This window comes from Gopherus flavomarginatus, chromosome 2 (assembly GCF_025201925.1).
Source record: "Gopherus flavomarginatus isolate rGopFla2 chromosome 2, rGopFla2.mat.asm, whole genome shotgun sequence".
Taxonomy (NCBI): Eukaryota; Metazoa; Chordata; order Testudines; family Testudinidae; genus Gopherus; species Gopherus flavomarginatus.
This window is the reverse complement of record NC_066618.1, coordinates 184,250,862-184,269,898: the sequence shown is the minus strand read 5'-3', so window position 1 is coordinate 184,269,898 and position 19,037 is coordinate 184,250,862. Positions and strand designations below refer to the sequence as shown.

Below are 19,037 nucleotides of genomic sequence, written 5' to 3'. Positions count from 1 at the left end.
CTAATGGAGACATAGAAATGCCCAAGATGGGAGAAGTTCAAACACACATGGTGCAATATTTAGGAAATCCACAAGATGGAGGTAAAGCTTGAAAATTAAAAAATACAAACAGTTCACAGTGGTGAGATGCATTAATGTGCAGTCACCGTTAATATTATTTAATTGATGGCAAATATTATAATCAACATGGGGATTTCTTAGTTCTCTGATCTCTTCTCAGTAGTCTGGTATGCAATCAGCACAAAGTAAATATTGCACTGGCTTACCACAATGGGATTTCCTCTGATGGAATAAAGGATTTACAGAGCCATGGGAAGAGGAGTCTCTGATCTAGCCTTGAATTCAGGGCTGGTATAGGATGACAAGTCACATGTGCTCAGTGATGTTTCTCCAAGTCTGGCTCTGGGGGACAATTACTGTTGACAGTTATTCGGTAGATGAAAATGAGGTGGGGGGGAGGGGGAAAATCTAATACTTATTCCAACCTGATTTAAATCTGTGCATCATAAATGCTGTACTATCCAAGGAATAAAGTAACTAGTCAACAAGTTACCAGGAAAGGAAACTGGAGTTGGATGCAATGGACAGTATTACTATGTACAGCCCTGGAGAGCTGTGAATGCTGACCCACATTAAACAGGTATTTGAACAGGGGAAGAGAATTTTTATATCCCTTTTGTGAAATATGACAACTAAACCTACTATAGCTGTAATTCAGAAACAATCCAAATTGTTGTGGTGGGTTGCTTCACAAGCACAGTAATACTTCTTTCTTAAGATCTCAAAGTGCTTTACAATCATTACAAAAAGCTTACCTATCTCCTTGGGGTATTGAGAGGCCAAGTATTATTACACACATTTAACAGATGGAGAAAATGAGGCACAGAGGTTAAATGATTTACCAAGGACACACAGTGCCTGGTACAGCCAGGTTACAACTGAGGAGTCCTGATTCCAAAGCTCTGTTCTAACCACTGAACTACATTCCCTGAGCATGTGGTGACTATAGGTACTGCACCCTCTAGAATGAAGAAACTATATTCAACTATATTATCCTTTTATAAGGAAGTATCTGAGGGGTACCCATGTTAGTCTGCATCCACAAAAACAACGAGGAATCCAGTGGTACCTTGAAGACTAAAGATTTATTTGGCCATAAGCTTTCGTGGGTAAAAATCCCACTTCTTCAGATGCATGGAGTGAAAATTACAGATAAAGGCATAAATATATATTGGCACATGAAGAGAAGGGAGTTAACTTACGAGTTGAGAACAAATGTTGAAGGCCAATTCAGTCAGGGTGGATGTGGTCCACTCCCAATAATTGATGAGGAGGTGTCAATACTGAGAGGGAAAATTGCTTTTGTAGTGAGCCAGCCACTCTCATTCCTTATTCAAGCCCAAACTGATGGTGTTAATAGTTGCAAATGAATTGCAGTTTCTCTTTGAAGTCTATTTTTGAAGTTTTTTGTTGGAGAATGGCTACTTTTAAATCAGTTATTGAGTGTCCAGGGAGATTGAAGTGTAACCTCACATGAAGAAACGGTAACTCTCTTCTCTTCATGTGCCAATATATATTTATGCCTGCATCTGTAATTTTCCTCCAAACATCTGAAGAAGTGGGTTTTTTACTCACAAAAATGTATGCCCAAATAAATTTGTTAGTCTTTAAGGTACCACTGGACTCCTCCTCCTTTTATAAACAGATACTTTCATTGCCTAGAGCTCATCCTTACAGTACTGAACAGGAAATAATACATGAAGTAAAGAGTTAGCACAGAATCTTGCAGTATAAAATAAACAAAGGTTAAAAAGATGGAAAATATGAAAAAGAAGTGTTGAACTGCTCTTTATCCTAGATTGTTGATTTAAGAGGCGGTTCAGCCATGTAGAATAACTGTCTATTAGCAACTCTTCTTGGATAACAGACCTGTAGTAGCCTTCATAGGTGTGTCAGTGTTGATGCAAGAGCTGAATGGAGTTTTCTTTGCACAGAACATCCTTCCAGGTATCTGTCCATTTTCGATAGCTAAAAGCTCTCTTTAAAATCTTATTTTGTTTATTTTCTTGAAAACCATGCAATTAGTATTTGTCCTAATATACCAAAACTAAAAAGCATGAATGGAGACATTGGGATGGATTCTCGTTTGAGTAGTACAAAGTGGCCTTAAACCAGCCAAAGATTGCAAGTGGTGGTCTTCCCCAGAGTGCGGGGAATTTTCACTGACATAGAGCTGCATGAAACTCAGGAAATAAATCCCATCAGGCAAACAACATGCATAACCACTTCATGGGATCAAGAATATTTTAATTCCATGGAGTCAAAACTATTATTTTTGGATGCTCTAAGCCACAGGGAGCAGGGAGTTGTGAAAGTGCCCACTGTCCACAAATCTTAATTCCTATACATGGTAATCTATGTACAGTGATTAATATCTCAGACAATCAAAACTGTAACATACCTTGGGATTTTTGAATAAAGAATGGTCTTCCTCATCCTGGTGATGCCAAGTAGCATAGTAATCAGAGAAGATATTTTTGGAACTGTAATAGTTATTTCCCAGCACCACTAAGTCCCAATCCAAAAGTTTAGGAGAAATGTTATCATCTAGAAAAAAATAACTGATTTTACCACCCGCGGAAGTTGGGAGCACAGTTCCCTTTGTAATTCTGTTCAGTGTATCTGGAGAAAAACCTACAGACTAAATAGCTAGAAGGTCTTAAATGGAGGACCACCTCCTTATTTGAAGTATTTGTTCCTTAATTTCCCACCCACAGCCCACCAAAATATGAGATGATTTGGTTGCATAGCCATCAATGGCAAAGGGACATGTATCCCTACGATACCAGCTCCACCTATACTTTGTGCAATAATTGTGGTTTATTGCATTTAACCAGTTGAGATTAAAATATATTGGAACTACTGCTGCTATCTATTTAAGTCACAAGTATGTAGAGTAGTAGATGTACAGTATATTATTTGTTTCAGGTGATGACCTCATTAAATAGTAAGTGGGCTGGGCAGGGGTTAAAGCTTTACGAAGTACATTGTTTGTAAAATCTGCTCATTTCCTTGGCAAGAAAAAACCCTCAAAAACTCAGGAATCTTCTGCATCCATGTCCAGAGTGACCCCACTGGCTCTGCTTGGCTAGTTATAGCTAAAAAAATCATTAGGTGATTGCATCTAAAGTATGGGTAATGATACGAGTAGGGTACATCAACTACACTTGACAATAACTAACTTGTTTGACATGCTCCAAATCAGTCATCGATCACAGAAAAAAATGTACATCATTACTACACTTCAGTCTCTCAAGCTAGGCTAGGGGAATGTAAACACTCACTGACATAAATCTTCAGACTTGAATGCTGTTCAAGTAGAGGAGTCATGAACTCCAAAAGGTTCAGGTGGAATGGGCACCCAAAAATTTGTATGCTATATTATTCAAACCAAGAGTGAAAAAAAGGCTTCCATGAGATTTCCAGTATTTCCTCTTACTGGCTGAAAGAAACGCATTGCCATAAACAAAGCAAAGAAAGCGGGAGAGTTGGATGGAGAATTGTCCCTTGTAATGGCGTGCACTCACCACCGCTGGTGCCTGCTGCTCGTTAGTCCAAGAGTTAGTTCATTCCAGCTCCAAAGTGCCCTCTGCACGTGGTGTCTTGCCCATTGTCTGAAATATTCTGCTGTTTGAGATCCACGTTGCTCCCTCACTTGGCGAGGTCCTCTTCAGGACACTGCCCTCCGGCAGTGCCCACTATTTCTTTCTCACCCCCCTTTCAGGGGTCACAGCAGTCCTTTGGCTTGCATCCACCACTGGGGCCAATAACAACCCAAAGTCAACCCCCTCACTTCAGGGGCAAGTTGCAGTCTGTATTGGTCCTGCTCTTCCATGGCCATGTGCAGTACAAAGAGAGGGACCCAGGCCCACCCACTACTCTGGGTCCCAACCCAGGGCCCCTCTAGCAGCAGCCTCTCCACCCTCCGTCTCTCCCCTTGTCTGCCTATCATCCCTGGGCCACTCCTCCTTGGCCCTTGCACTTTCTTGGCCCTTTCTGGCAGGGGCCTGCAGCCTAGCAGGTAACAGGCCAGAGCTCACCCTCTATTCCCGAGCCTATCCAGCATTACTCTATCTCAGGTGCTATCCCTGAGAGCCAGGCCTCCTCCCTTGCTTGTCAGGGAGAAACCACGCCCCTTGGGCAGCTCCTTATATCTGGGCTGCCTCAGCAGCTGGCTCCTAACAAGCCTTGCCCTAATTAGCTGCAGGTTTCCACAGCCTCCCTATCTGCTTCTGCCCCACCCCCTGCTGGAGTGGGCCACCCGCCCACTTCCCGGAACCCAATAGGTATAGCCCTCAAGGAAGATTCTGTTCAAGTCTTGGGGAATGCTTTCATTTGGGTCTTTTTTTCCTATCTGAACCAATTTACCCATCTCTATATGAAAAATATTCAATGCACTGTATTTGAGAGTCAGATGGAGAGGTATGATGGAAAGGAAGATCAGCTCCTTTCCGTCAACAAGGTGAGCTAAGAGATCATGGCCATGAAAAAAAATGTTAGATTTGGTTTTCATGTTTATAGTGAATCAAAATGACTAGGGTCTGATTATCAGGGTTCATACTCCTGCCTCCAGTTCAAATTTTGCATGGAGTTTTGGGTTTCAACTGTAACTGATTGGGGCCAGCTTGACATGAAGTCAATAGAAATTTTGCTACTAATTTAATGGGAGCAGGCCTGAGCCCTTAATGAGTTTAAGTAAGACAAAATCCTTTCATTTAGTCAGAGAACAATTGCATCAGCAGTGCTCCCTGTTTATGCAAGCAAGGTACAATGCTATCATTTATGAAGCTATTATAATTTCAAAACTGTTTGTTGATTCTGAGCATCAGCAGTTTGTGAAAGAAAACCCCCCAATATGAAAAAGCATTCTGTTTTTTGCATTAATCTGGCTGGCCTAAAAGTAAACAGGGCTGGAATGTTTGCCCAGTGCATCCCATGGTGCTAGATCAGACAGTAAAAATGAAGGCCCCTATGCCTGGCATTAGAAGCTCATATTAAAAGTCACTTGGTATTTTCAAAATTAATGTGAGGTCTAATTTAACAATCAACGAGCCTCAGCCAGGAAGTTTTGATCTATCTGTGAGCATCCCCAAAGTTCAGTGCTCATTTGGACCTATCTGAAATTTAACATCATCTCTGTCATTGCATTATTGGAAGATGACCATCAGCATTTCAGAGCAATTCAAAAAACTTGAGAGAGAAACACATAGCACACATTCCCTGTTTAAAATGTGCCATTATTTTGTATGTAAGTACCCTTTCCCTCCCTATCATGCAATGTATGTATATTAAAAGGCTCATTTTGTTTAAGTTTAAAAGCAGCTTTTACTTAGGAGAAGCCTCCTGGAAATATTGCTTGCAACTGAGAATAGGATGACTTGATGTGAGCCGTCAGTCTGCGCATGAGAACACTTATGAAATGCATCCAAAACATGTCTTGGTCAGTTAAGCTAGAATGTCTCCCTCTCCATTCCTTCCAATAAAAACCAAATAAAGAGAGCATATTAAACAGAGATGTCATACTACATTATATTTTAACTCAGCACCCTGGGTTTATTTGTTGATAGGCTGCCAACCTTGGAGCTGTGATTTCAGTACTGAGATAAGCCCTCATGCTGGAAGACTAATAGTTTTCTCCACGGGGGGTTATTTGAGAACAAGGATATGCAATTTTTATAGGGGGTGAGCTCCAACTTGGGGGTCTAGCAACCATAACAGTGCCTATCAGATTTTTTTTGGTTTTGCAATAGGAAGTAGTGGCCCATACCATTTTATATTCCATTTAAAATTATACTGAAATAAAAAGCTGCAATACCAGTATTAATTATTCATAAAAATCTGGAGTGGATTTAAGCCTCAGGAATAGAAGAACTTGATTACCTGCAATCGCAGGTTCATATCCAAGCAGAATGAACTCAACCCTTTGTTCCATTTCATGCAGTTTACTAGGGGCTTATTCTCTTCTCCCTTACACTAGTGTGAATGAGGACTGGCTCCCCTGAAACTAATGGAATTACACTGGTGCAAAACTGGTGAGAGAAAAAGAATCTGGCCCTGTGTGTGTGTCTTTTAGAGAAGAGCTGGAACACTGAGATCCTCTGGACTGTATGAACAGTAAGGATCCCCTGGCTCTTTATGTAAGAGGAAGGGCAGAAGTATCCTTAGGCAACACATTCCATTCTCCACTGTCATGCCCAGTAACATGTGCTTGTAGTGTCCTCCCCTCCTCCACAGAAGCAGTTACAGTTTAACTATCCTGGGATTCTTTAGATAGAAAGGCGTTATTATTCAAATATTTCACAGTTTGTCTGAATCTTAAGTTTGCTCAGCAAAACATCACCCCAGTATTGAAAACTTGAATACAAATTTTGTTAGCAACTCTGACATCTAGTGCATGACACTCTTCTCGAGAAAATTCCCACAGGGGCGGGTGGAGGAAGAGTTTTCCTTGAGTAAAGGCTGCAGGACCAACATTATGGCCCCCAGCCAGTCTAACATTATGGCCCCCAGCCTGCATTTTAGTTTGTACAAGCAAATTAGAGAGCCTGCATAGAGCCCCACTGGAGTGTAACAGCTGAACTCCCACGTGGATCACAATGCAGAATCTTGTTGTTGAATGTTGTGTACGGTCATTGATCATGATTCCCTTTTGCTGAAATTAGATGATTACCAGTATCTGGGGAATTGGTACAGGAAAAGAGAATCTCTTCGGAAGGTGTTAAAAATCAGGGGAACTTGTTCACCAAACAGGTCTTGGTGGGAACTGACATGGGGAGAGAAGGAAGCCAGAAAATAAATCTTGATATTTATAAGATAGGATGTAATTTAAACTACAAAGCCAAAAATTGTACTTATATTCGATTTGAAAAACAAGTTTTCAGATAAGGGGGCTTTTTTGATCAGAGAAAGTACATTGACTGCAACTGAAAGAGTCCTCTAGTTATTTAAAAATGAAAATTGCATGGATTAACTACCTAAGCAAATACATTCATCAGCAGTTCGTGAATCTGGAAGAGATTATCGTACAGATGATTGAGCATACAATTCTCATATAAAGCTTTTAAACCCTAGCGCACAAATCTTAAAGGCCATGTCAGCAAAGGATGAAAGGATTATTCTTTATTATATGCCCTGTTTTGGTGTGAGGCATAGTCTGGTTGTGGGGAACAATGTATACTTGACATTGCAGCTTCTGCATTATTGATAAGGCTGGTCATCAACTAGGATCCAAAAATGGCCCTCTGAGCTGGGGAGACAGGCTAATGGATCAGCAGCAAGACAGTCAGCTTGATACAAGCAAGGGGAAGTCAAAGTGAAGATTACATCAGAGAGACTTTGCAAACAATCTTAAAAATAAGAAACTCTCCTCCCATCCCAAGAAGGATGCAAAGAGGGATGAGAGAATGAGAGGGGGAGAATGAGAGAGAAACTAAGAGAAAAACAGGGAGGCAGGGAGTTAAAAACAGAGAAAAGAATCTATTCTATCTGCACAATGACAGGGAGAGGCAGTCCAGCCAACAAAACATATCATTTGCCATATTGGATCAGATCAGTGGCCCATCTAGCCTGTCTCCAAGAGTGGTCATTAAGAGCTGCTTCACAGGGAATTGCATTGAAGTGAGCATTTCTTATTGTTACTTCTTGTTTGTATTGCATTAGCGCCTACAGGATTTGGATCTCATTGTGCTGGTCACTGTATTCATGTGTAGCAAACACTGTTCTGAGCCCAAAGTGCTTACAATCTTAAGTAAGAAGATGAACAACAGATGGGTATAAAATACAGACAGTGGAAAGAATATGGGAACAGTGAGATCATTACTAACAGTGTTCTTAACAGAAGCCATTACACAGCAGTTGCCTAACAATTATCAAGTGTTTTGTGGGCATCACAGCAAAGACGAGTTTTAAGGAGAGTTTTGAAGGAAGATAATGTAGTGGCTTTGTGGCTCCTTGCTGAGAGCTCCTCCAATGAATAAGGGCAGCAGAGAAGAAAGCAGAAAGGTGTTTGATGAAAAATTGGACTAACGGGTGATAAAGGCAGCATTATTTATAGAGCTGAGATGGAGTTGATAGCTCTGCACCATATCAGAGGGTGGGTCTAAACCAGGAAGGACCTTAAAAATGAAGATTAATTGTTTGAGAAGGATGAGCCAGGGCAAAGTTGCAAAGGGATATGTGTGAGAGAGACATGGTCAAGGCAATGAGCCAGGTAAATTGTCTTTGCACCCGTTTTTTCAACAGAGAGAAGGCATTTGTCATGGTTAGCAGTCCAGAGATGAGATAATGAGGGTCTGAACCAGAGTTTTACCTGCATGGGCAAAAAGGAAAGGCCAGATGAGAAAGATGTTGTGTAGAAAGGAGTAGCAAGATTCAGACATGGCCTGGCTGTGTGGGTCTAGAGAGAGAGATGAGTCAAAGGGGACGGCGGAAGCTGTGTTTACAAGTGAGATTGCCCAGAAATAGGGCATAGAGGGAGAAGAAGGAGCAGCCCTGTGGGATCCACACTGTGAGCTGGAGCAGGAATGAGGAGTTATGGGATCTCCTGTTGCCAGGGAAAGTTTATCCCCAACCCCCTGAATTAAAGATTGGTTTATGCCCCTTACAGAACCACAGGAGTTCTTTGTTTTAATCTTTGCTATTGTAGGGTTAGGGAGGGCAGCTTGACCGAGAGAGGGCCACGGAGGTTTGACTCCTCAGTACATCAGGAAGCTTTGCTGGGCCATAATAGCTTTGCTGTAGACAAGGACATTTATAATTAAAATCTTAGCACGTCCCTGTAAAAGATTCCCATGTGATTATTTTTAATGGAAGGATTTTTGAGCTTTTTTCCCCCATTTGCTTCTAGAAAATGCAGACCCATTATTCTCACTAATTATCTGAGAACTTGTTGAAATGCTCTCTTTATTTCCAGTCTGAAAAAATCCAGGGACTTGCATGGAGTCAGCCTGTCAAGTTCCCCTCTCATAATTCCAGCATGTGATGATAACAACCTGTGAGGGGCACTGCCCATGTCAATGTATGATTAGTGATTGGCAGCCACTATGGGTCTGTCTGACTTTACCTTTAAATATAGTGATTTAAAGAGCTTTGTATTACACTGCATAAGCGCTATAAATCATATTAACTTGGTCTGAACTGGATGTACATCTACCAGCCTCATTATGTCCAGTAGATCTACCAGCCTCATTATGTCCAGGCTAATGAATTAATTAAATAGACACCCTCTTTTTTTGTTATCTGACTTACTTCAAGTGGATGAAACTGTTTGATACCATTAACTAAAGTGATAATAGCTTCCTCTCTCCCCCACCCCACGAATGCTGGGTTATAGTGACACTACAGTGTGGTCCAATGGATAGTGCCCAGGACAGAGTTAGGAGCCCCAATTCTGTTCTCTGTTCTCACTGACTCACTGTGTGGCCTTGGGAAAGACATTACGTCTCTGGCCATGGCTACACTGGCGCTTTACAGCGCTGCAACTTTCGTGCTCAGGGGTTTGAAAAAACACCCCCCTGAGCACTGCAAGATACAGCGCTGTAAAGCCTCAGTGTAAACAGTGCCACAGCGCTGGGAGCGTGGCTCCCAGCACTGCAAGCTATACCCGTGGAGGATGTGGAGTACGTGCAGCGCTGGGAGAGCTCTCTCCCAGCGCTGGCGCTGCGACCACACTCGCACTTCAAAGCGCTGCCACGGCAGCGCTTTGAAGTGCAAGTGTAGCCATACCCTCTGCTTCTCCTCTGTAAAACAGGAATAATGCTTTGTAAAGAGCACTGAGACCTAGAGACGAAAAGTGCTAGTGATTCTACTATTAAAGCTGAACCCGTTTCTATTGCAAGCCTGATTAGAAAACCCTCCCTTTTCCTCTTCTTTATTATTATAATATGTTGAATATCTCCTGGTTAGTGTGAGGCAAGTTGGGGGCGGTGAGAACATAGCGTGGGAAGGGAGTTTTCAAATGATAGGACTTCAGGGGGGGAAATAGCGACCTTTCACTTTTCAAAAATGTCACCTTCATAATTCAGAAACGACATTGTCAATAGAGGTCAAAATAATGCTAATAGTCAGGCCTCATGGAAAACTCATAAATTGGGTCACTAGTAGGAACACTGAATAATTTTTAAAATGTTAGCCAAAGTCAAATTCTTTAATGTTGGGAGGACTTATATATTCCATGGCAATTGTAGTATCTGTTAAATCCTGTGACAGTTAAAAAGCTCCACCCTATCTATGCTTACATTAAAAAAAATTCTTTGTGGGGAGACACTACAAAACGGAAATCTATTATTAGAGCTTTTTGTCACTGGGATTTTTGCTTTAAAACACATAAGAAAATTCACAGATCATCCACCCATTCTTCCCAGCTCTACTCTCTTTTGCCATGTTTATCCCAAGCTGGACAGAGTGTGTGTGTGTGTGGGGGGGGAGGATTTCATTTCCCCAGTGGTGATTCTTCAACACCAAGGAAAAAATGAAGTAATATAGCTCGTGGCTAAAGATACAAAACTACTGTTGTTTCTGTGACTATCATGGTAAATGTTCTTCCCTGCTGACAACTGAAGACTAGACATTTTGAATGCACTACCATGTTAAACCTATTAGGGATGAGGTGGCAGCTCACACCACTGGACCCCAGCAAGGAACTCCAACTATGTTTATGGAGCTATGGTGGCATGACTGTCAGACTTTATGGCTTTTGCGACAGACTCGGCCTAGTCGTATATAAACTTACATAGAATGATCCAAGATTCACTTAGTTTTAGAACATGGTTAAAACAAATATAGTAATTACAAATTACAAATGTTTGCCCGGGGAATCTGCTCGTGGTATGAGGTGTCAGTTTTGCATAAAGTATTAAAACGGGCCTCTTCAGATGATGATGGTGGTACTTGTAATTTCAGTGATGTTTGAAATATAGCTCTGCTCAAATCAGTTACTAGTAACCCCTTGTAATGCCCCAGCAGCAACACTGGATGCTTTATGGAGGTTACAAATTCTTCCAGCACAACTTCTAACTCTCCCGAGCAGTATTTCTGAAACACTGGTCTTACTAAGTCAACAAGCAAAATCCATTCAACAAGTTTTGAGTTATGAGTAGTTCTCCCCCCGCCCCCACTTAAAAATAAGGATGGAATTCCCAGATAAAAGCCTTGATTAAGAAAGTCAGTGTTGGGAACATATTGCCCATTAAAACAATGTTTATAGAATATAACAATCCCACACCACCAACAACCTCTAGACAGTAGAAGATGGTTCCAACATCAGCCTTAATTCTGCTCTTGTATCCTTCCTTATCCTTCACCTATACGCTAGACAGTCCTTACCTTACCCCATATGGGCCACAGATGATTTATAAACGCCATATGCATGCTGGCAGATGAACCACTTATCCACCTACTATGTGTGGGCCAGAGACTCAGCCCTCCCACTATGGGTCAGAAACTAAAACACCCTCACAACTGGCAGCTAACTGGCACACATACAGAATGATCCTCTCAATCTTAGAGATGATCCCGCTCACAAACATCACCTGGATAGAGTTAGGACGCTTGCACTACTACTTTATGGAGAGAGGATTTTAATCTCCAGCGCTAGCAATCTTGTAGCTTGTGTGCATGCTACATTCACACAAAAGCTGTAAGACTTCAAATCAAAATGTTCTCCTTTATTACTGCAGTAGAAAATTCCACAGTCTTTATTAATCCTAATAAGCCTTTATATTTTTACAGAAACATTTTGAAGATGGCGTGAGGGAAGAAAAAAAACATGTATTTTGCTTGTCAGGGTTGTAGGCCCACTGCATGTGCTATTTTTATTTCTTCAGAGCGCCTTACATTTGACACCATATTTGGTAATGAGCTGCAGGATGGAATAATTCTAGCCATACAAATGACAAAAGGTGGGCGTATTGGGGAAGATGAAGTGCACTGCCAGAGTGCTACAAGTATTGTACCAATTAGACTCCCTACAGAAAAAAACAGGACTAAATAGGAGGAATGGAAAAGAGAATGCTCTCAGGTGGGTATTTTATAGCTAAGGTCCACAAAAAGTAACACAATTATTGGAAACAGTATTTGCTGTAAAAATATTACATTTAAAACAGTTTACATGCAGATTGTTCATTCAGTTTTTTGTTCTGTTAGTACATACCGGAGTGCTAGTTTTAGTATTGTGTTGGTTTCAGCCACTAGGGGCTAGAAGTCTAAAAACATATATCAGCATTACTTTAGGAATGCAATCTAAGATCAGGCAAGGCTGGTGAGGGTAAGTATCAAGTTACTAGTGGGGGACTGGCCACACAAATGAGATGAGGCAATGTTGTTCGGACTGTGACTATGCTAATGTTTATGGTGAGTATGTTTAGTGTGAAGCCAATATTTTCAGCATCTGGAGCAGACTCAGTGCTAATACAATGTTGTACTGCCTTCTCCTGACAGACCTGACTGCTTACTGAGCATTATACAACTTACCTGATTTCAGATTGTGTCACGTAAGCAAATGTGAGTGCATACAAATGTCAGGCTGAAGTTCACAAATCTCTAGAAAGGGAGTGGGATCTTTCCTTGCCTCCCCATAACTTCCTGATGCATAACTACACCAGTCCCCTCCCTATCTAGGGCTCCTTTCTGAGCAGCTGGTAGCAGTGGCCTGTGACCTCTTTGAGGCACCAAAGGGCAACTGGCTGACTTCCTCCCATGCACAGAGCCTTCCGGTGGTGGCCAGCTGCACCAGTATAATGCAATAGCATTAATACCTAGCCCTTATGGAGCTCAGAAGAGTTTTTCTTGACCCTGATATTGCAGAAAGGGGAGGGTAGTAGCCTGAAGGCTAGGAGGAGCAAAGCAAAGACTCATGATGAGGAGAATTTGCCAGACCTTGGAGATCCCAGGATGGGAGGGAGGGAGTCAGTTGTCCTCTCTCCTTGACTACGGTGGTGTACGTAGGCCACTGTTCACTCGCACCAGAAAGCAGGACTAGATTAGATAGGGATCCAGAATCTATTAGGGATAAGGAAGAATCTTTAAAAATACCCCCACCCCCTGATTCCCACTTGCTAGTTATCAATGGAGAAGAGTCTCAAAGTTGTTTTTAAGTTATCAAGATAGCTACAAAATCAGCTGTTTTTGCAGCTATATGCCTTCAAATGAATCTAGTTTGTAGAAACAGCAAAGAACAAATATTTGACACCACAAACACGTAAGCCATCTTCTAACATTAAACACTGATGATCAGTGGTGCAAATACGGCGGTATGGTCCAGTACGTTGTACTGGTAAGACATTTATAGCTGGTATGACGTACTAGAAAGATGGAGGAGGAGCCCCACACCCGCCCTGCTCCTTGCCTTTCCACGGAGCTGCTTTTCCTCCATCTTACAGCAGCCTCATTGGAGAACAGGGCTGGGGGTAGTATAGCAGCCACGCCGGAGGAGCTGCCAGTGTTCTGCTCCTTTCCCCACTGGGAACCGCAGCGGGGAATGAAGCAGAATGCCAGCAGCTCCTCTGGCGCAGCTGCTGTACAGCCCCCAGCCCCACCCCCAGTTCTTCCATGCAGCCGCGTCTCCTGAATCCTCCTGCCTGGGGTCTATACAGCAGAAGTCTCCAGCGCAGCAGGAGGAGAACAGAGCTCCCCCTCTCCCTCCCCCTCTGGTAACGTGAGATGGATGTGGAACATGGGGAGGGAAAGGGGAGAGCGCGGGGCCCAAGGCGGGGAGGAGTCATGTGTGGGGTCACGTGTCTCCCCCTTTGTGTCCCTCCCATGAGTACAGTGCGCTGGCAAGAAATGATTTCTACTTGCACCACTGCCGATGCTCTTCCTAAATGTACAGCTTTTACATAGTCATGTGCTCCAATGATCTGATGGCTTTGCACCTTTTATTTTCCAGCATTATTTAAATGCTAAGACTGCTGCTAAACTTGCTTTTCCTAAGTTTTTGAGTGACAACCCTATTAACAACCAGATAAGCCATCTCCTTGCCTTAGTAGCTGTTAGATGACTTTGAAAGCTTTTACAACATAAAGCAAATGGAAAGTAAATGGAGAGAAATGCAATTTGCTCAAAAAAGTATTAGTTATTTGATCTAACCTTTCAAAAATTGGCACTTTCGATAGCACAGGTGTATATGATTAGATTATGAAGCATGTTAACTTGGACATAGACTACTGAGGGGAGATATGACTAAAATAAATCTCAGAAGACTTAGCTGTTCAGTCTAGATAAGAGTATAGGAGTTTATTTCAGTCTATTCCTCTTTCTTGGTTCAAGAAAACAGACTGGAAAACGTGCAAGAATGTGGCTTGTGTATGTCTGTGAGAGCACGTGAGCTGGATTACCAGTTTTCCTAGTGTGAGTTGAGTGTGAAATAAAACAAGAGAAGTTCTTCTCAGAATATTTTGATACTTCTGCTTCCTCTCCTGATTGGAAACAGTAAGAGAAGCAAAGTAAAGGCTCCTAGGTGCTATCAATCAGTCAATCAGCAAGCAAGCAAGCATAGTTTTAAAGGGAGAGAAAAGTTCAGTCTCCACATCCATTCGGTCCCTGACCTCACTATTGAAACTGCCAACAAGAGTGACAATTAAAATGTTGGTTTAGAGGAAGAGGATGCTGGTCCCAGCAGTGGCTCCAGGCACCAGCGCTCCAAGCACGTGCCTGGGGCGGCAAGCAGCGGGGGGTGCCCTGCCAGTCCCTGCGAGGGCAGCAGTCAGGCCGCCTTCGGTGGCTTGCCTGCGGGAGGTCCGCCGGTCCTGCGGATTTGGCAGCAATACAACAGCGGGTATGCCGAATCCGCGTGACTGGGGACCTCCCACAGACAAGCTGCTGAAGGCAGCCTGACTGTCGTGCTTCGGGCGGCAAAAAAGCTAGAGCCGCCCATGGCTGGTCCTCTGGAATGAGACTTTTAATATATCTCAAAACAGGTCCATTGACCAACCATCGAACAATAATGGCTACCAACTTGAGATGAATTAGAACAGACAGCCTAGAGGTGAACGTTAGCCTTTGTAACACCAAGAATAGACTATTGCAATGTGATTGATGTGGAGCTACACACAGAGATGGCTCAGAAAGTGAAGCGAGTGCAGAATGCAGCTAATAACATTGAGTGGAGCATCATATCAAGATCATAGACCACCAGTATTTCATAGACTGTACTAGCTGGTTGTTAGTTTCCAGGTGGAATCCAAAGTGTCAGTTTTAACCATTAATGCTGTTTGTGGGTTAGAACCATGCAGCCTAAGAGACTGCTTCTTTCCCTATGTGGCTATGAATCAGCTGGGCTACGTGAGGGGCTCTGGGATAGTTTCTCTTTGTCTCTCAGTGTCCCTTCGTGATGGGTGCAATATTTGCTGGGACCTGGCATCAGTTTCCGCACAATACTCTTTGGCCTACTCCAGCCACACAAGTGAGCTTGGCTTTCCAGCCAAGCCTACTTTAAAGCACTCAACCCCTTTTGGGGTAACAGAGTCACTTAGTTCAAAGCCAAACAAACATACAAAACAAAACATACAAAACAGTCCAGCGAGGCCCAGCCTTCAGCCCTCACATGCAGGCTCCTAGCTATAACAGCTTGCCTTCCCACTTAGAGACTGGATCCTTGGCTCTTCTCTAATCAGTTATCTAGGCCAGGCCAGGCCAGGCCTACCCTCTTTGCAAAGGCTCTAGCAAGCCATAGTCCTCTTACAATCCCTGGTCTGGGCCATAGGTGCTAGAACTAGTGGTCCTCCCATACCCCCTGGCTTGAAATGGTTTCCATTATATAAAGGGTTTATGGTTTGGTTCAATGGCTTTCAGTCAGCACCCCCACTATACAAATTGTTCCAGCACCCATGGTCTGAGCCAAGCTCCTTGCCCCACAGAGGAACAGCCTATCTGCTCTCCTTTTCCAACAGCCCTCAATTTCTGGGCTTTCCTCATCTTAAATCTAACACTCAGAACAGATATAGTAGAGTGGGGATAACTGACCTCAAGGCTGCTCTTTAACCATTTCCTATCTGGTGTGGGGTTTACCCCCTCACAGGCTCAAGATACAATCACCTTGATTTAAGTGATGGGTGGCTGCTGGCAAGACTTTCTCCTATATGGGTTCTTCATCTCTGTAATTTGCTCTAGTTCTTGGCCCACCAGAGCCCAACTCTGCTAAGTGTCCAGGCTCCTCCAAAAACTCATATACGCCCCCCTCCAAGTATGAGGAAGGGGGGTGGTTTGAAGAGTACATGTTGGACAAGGCTTGTTAGGTTTTTGAGGAGATGGGCAAGCCTGCATAACGTGTGCATTCAACTCGATTATATTGTAGATATTGTTAAATTATTTTGATATTGTTTCAAGATCATAAAATGCCTAGAAGAATGAATGAGCCCTTATTTGAAACTGAAAAACAAATAAACATACATAACCCAATATCAAATTTCCTATCCATCCCTCTTGCAGCCAATATCATGGTATCTGGGTATTTGTGTCCAGAGCCAAAGACACTATGGAGTCTATATTTTTTCTATTTTACAATGTGTAAGTAAATTTATACTTCCTTTTAAGAATGAGGAAGACTCTTTCACAGCATTGAATCTCACAGTTTATCAATGTAATGGAAGCATGTGTCTCTTTCCTGAGTCCTACGATGAGTTAAAGCCTGCCACAAATGAAAGCTGATTGGCTGGACAAACCACACAGTACAAGATTTTTGACTTAAATTAGGTGTATCATGCTGCAGGCAATACAAACGATAGAATGAATGGAACGCACCTTCATTGAAAGGGGAATGGAGCAGATAACTTAGAAGGTCGTTTCCCATCTCTGCTTCATATGATCTCTCTGAAATCACAGGAAATATTTTTATCATCTTTGTTAGTGGTCTGGAAGTTGGAGCAAAAAGCACATTAATTGAATCTGTGGACAGCATTAAATTGGAAGTTGTTGCAAATATCAGTGAGGACAGAGAAATTCTGCAAAGTTACCTACAGCAGTTAGAAATATAAGTAGGAAATGACTCAATGTAATTCATACTGGAAAAATGCAAATTAATGTAGTACACCTGGGTAAAAATAACCCAACGCACAGAGGCAGAAATCTGGAAAGCAGTAATTCTAAAGGAGACTAGGGTTGATGGTGGGGAGCAAAAAAGGCCGATGTGATTTTGGCCTGTAAAGGCACCACTTGCATAGAGTGGAGGGGTGATAGTTTCTTTGTATACGACTCCTTTGAGACTGTACCAGGACTACTGCATTCGTTATGGAGCACATCACTACCAGAAGGGCATAGACAAACCAGAGGCAGCTCCGAGACGAACAATGTTTTCAGTTCAGTGTTAACATGAAGGAAACAAGATTAGATTTTTCTGGGCTATCGTTTGCTAAAACCCCATCCTTGTTGTATAGTAGAATTTAACATATTATACAATAACATGATAATTATATGTAACATCGACAGACTCTGATCATCGGCAGGTGGGATCAAACCTGGCACCCGTGGAGCTTAGTGCATGAAACCCCTACTACATGAGCTAAAAGCCATATGCCTGTTAAGCCAATTTATTAATCTCTCTCTCTAAGTGGTCTCAATGCCACTAGATGGGACAGAACACTTCACCAGGAAGTGTGTGGGTTACATATACAAGAATAAATAGGGTAACATTGTGCCTTATTAAATCTTCTAGTTAATAGGAGAGATTTCTGTACAGAAAATGAAAAATGCCAACTGAACGGGCCTGTGACAGTTAGTTCTCATTTAAATACACATTTTACTATTGTTAGTTACTAAGATTGTGATCCTGCCAGGAGCTCTGTACGGGCAGAGCCTTGCACCCACACTGAGACCCATTATAGTATCAGGCCTAATTAATTAATGTCCTGTATTTATTAGTGTAATATATCAAATTGTTTTTCCACCTACCTTTAATGACCCCCCACCATCCAATGACATCTAATCTAATGTATCATCATAATTTGTTTGGTACGCCTTGAAAATGTGAGATTGGATCCTAGAGAGCTGTAATTTTGACTAATAATGGTAATGATCATTCAGCCAGCTAATTCGCTCCTTCCTTCTCATTTCTTTTTGTTTTTCATTTTCCTTCCATTATATAGCTAACCAAGTATTGATATGGACAATAGGATTAGGCAGGAGGCTGCCTCATTAGTACTTGCCCAGTAGCTTTACTTCAAGTCAGTAGGAAAAAGCCAGGATTGCAGGCTTTGTCAGTCACTGTCTAACAATCAATACTTTTACATGGAGGCAATGAGAATTCATCTCTGGTGGATCTCCGCGAACTAGAGTTATGCCAGAAATGAATTTGACCCATTGTGCAACTTCTGCAGTTCCCTTATCTTACATCCTTACTAGAAAGGGGATAGATTATCAGCCTGAGTTAAAGTAGCATGCATGTGCTAGTACATCTTCTAGCTAGCTCCAGTGAACTTGGGTGAGACAGTTTGTGTGTGTTGGCAGAATGCGGGTTAGGGACAACACCTGAGTTAGAGTTTGAGTTAACTCTGCAGTGAAGAGTTAGTCTCTACCAGCTTCCCGCCTGTACTGCGGAGGTGAGATTCAGGTATCCCCATAAATTACAAATGGTAGAAAGTCTGAGATCAGGGGGAGCATAAATAAGGGAAATATTTGTATTTCAGGTAAAGGATTTGGAGAATACTGAAGAATTAAAGTCCTAATGATCCAAATTAATTATGAGGCTACTCAACTAGTCTGTCTGACTCTTGATTTCACATCAACATCTTAAAATGTAGTTTGAAAGCTCTGTGCTGCTTTAGTCTTATAGAGATCACATACACAACAATGTCATGTTATGGTATCCCTGGAAAGGGGCAGGACACTCAAGTCAAAGCAAAAGTCTGTATAGATTTCAGAATCAAGAGGTCATTGGTTTCTTGGCTTCTCCCCTGCCCACAATTGCTCCATCCACCCAATAATAATACCTGCCTTCCCTGATATACATAAATGGAATCATGAACCTGAAAGTTTCTTCACATTGTTTT

At 42.3% G+C, this 19,037-nt stretch overlaps 2 protein-coding genes across 7 annotated transcripts in view; one reads left to right on the top strand and one right to left on the bottom strand.

Moving 5' to 3' along the window:
• The window catches only part of PHACTR1 (phosphatase and actin regulator 1), a 460,275-nt gene that overhangs the window by 328,344 nt on the left and 112,894 nt on the right, over positions 1 to 19,037 (bottom strand). For 4 of the 6 annotated variants that reach the window (XR_007772753.1, XM_050941593.1, XM_050941597.1 and 1 more), the window contains exon 4: positions 16,795 to 16,863. The exons of the other annotated variants lie outside the window; for them this stretch is intronic. Coding sequence is in view for 3 of the 4 variants with exons in the window: in XM_050941593.1 (XP_050797550.1) it covers positions 16,795 to 16,863 (69 nt within the window). In the remaining variant the exon portion in view is untranslated. The remainder of the gene's footprint in view (positions 1 to 16,794; positions 16,864 to 19,037) is intronic. 6 annotated transcript variants of the gene reach the window in all.
• The window catches only part of GFOD1 (glucose-fructose oxidoreductase domain containing 1), a 541,281-nt gene that overhangs the window by 495,170 nt on the left and 27,074 nt on the right, over positions 1 to 19,037 (top strand). The gene's annotated exons all lie outside the window — the stretch shown is intronic.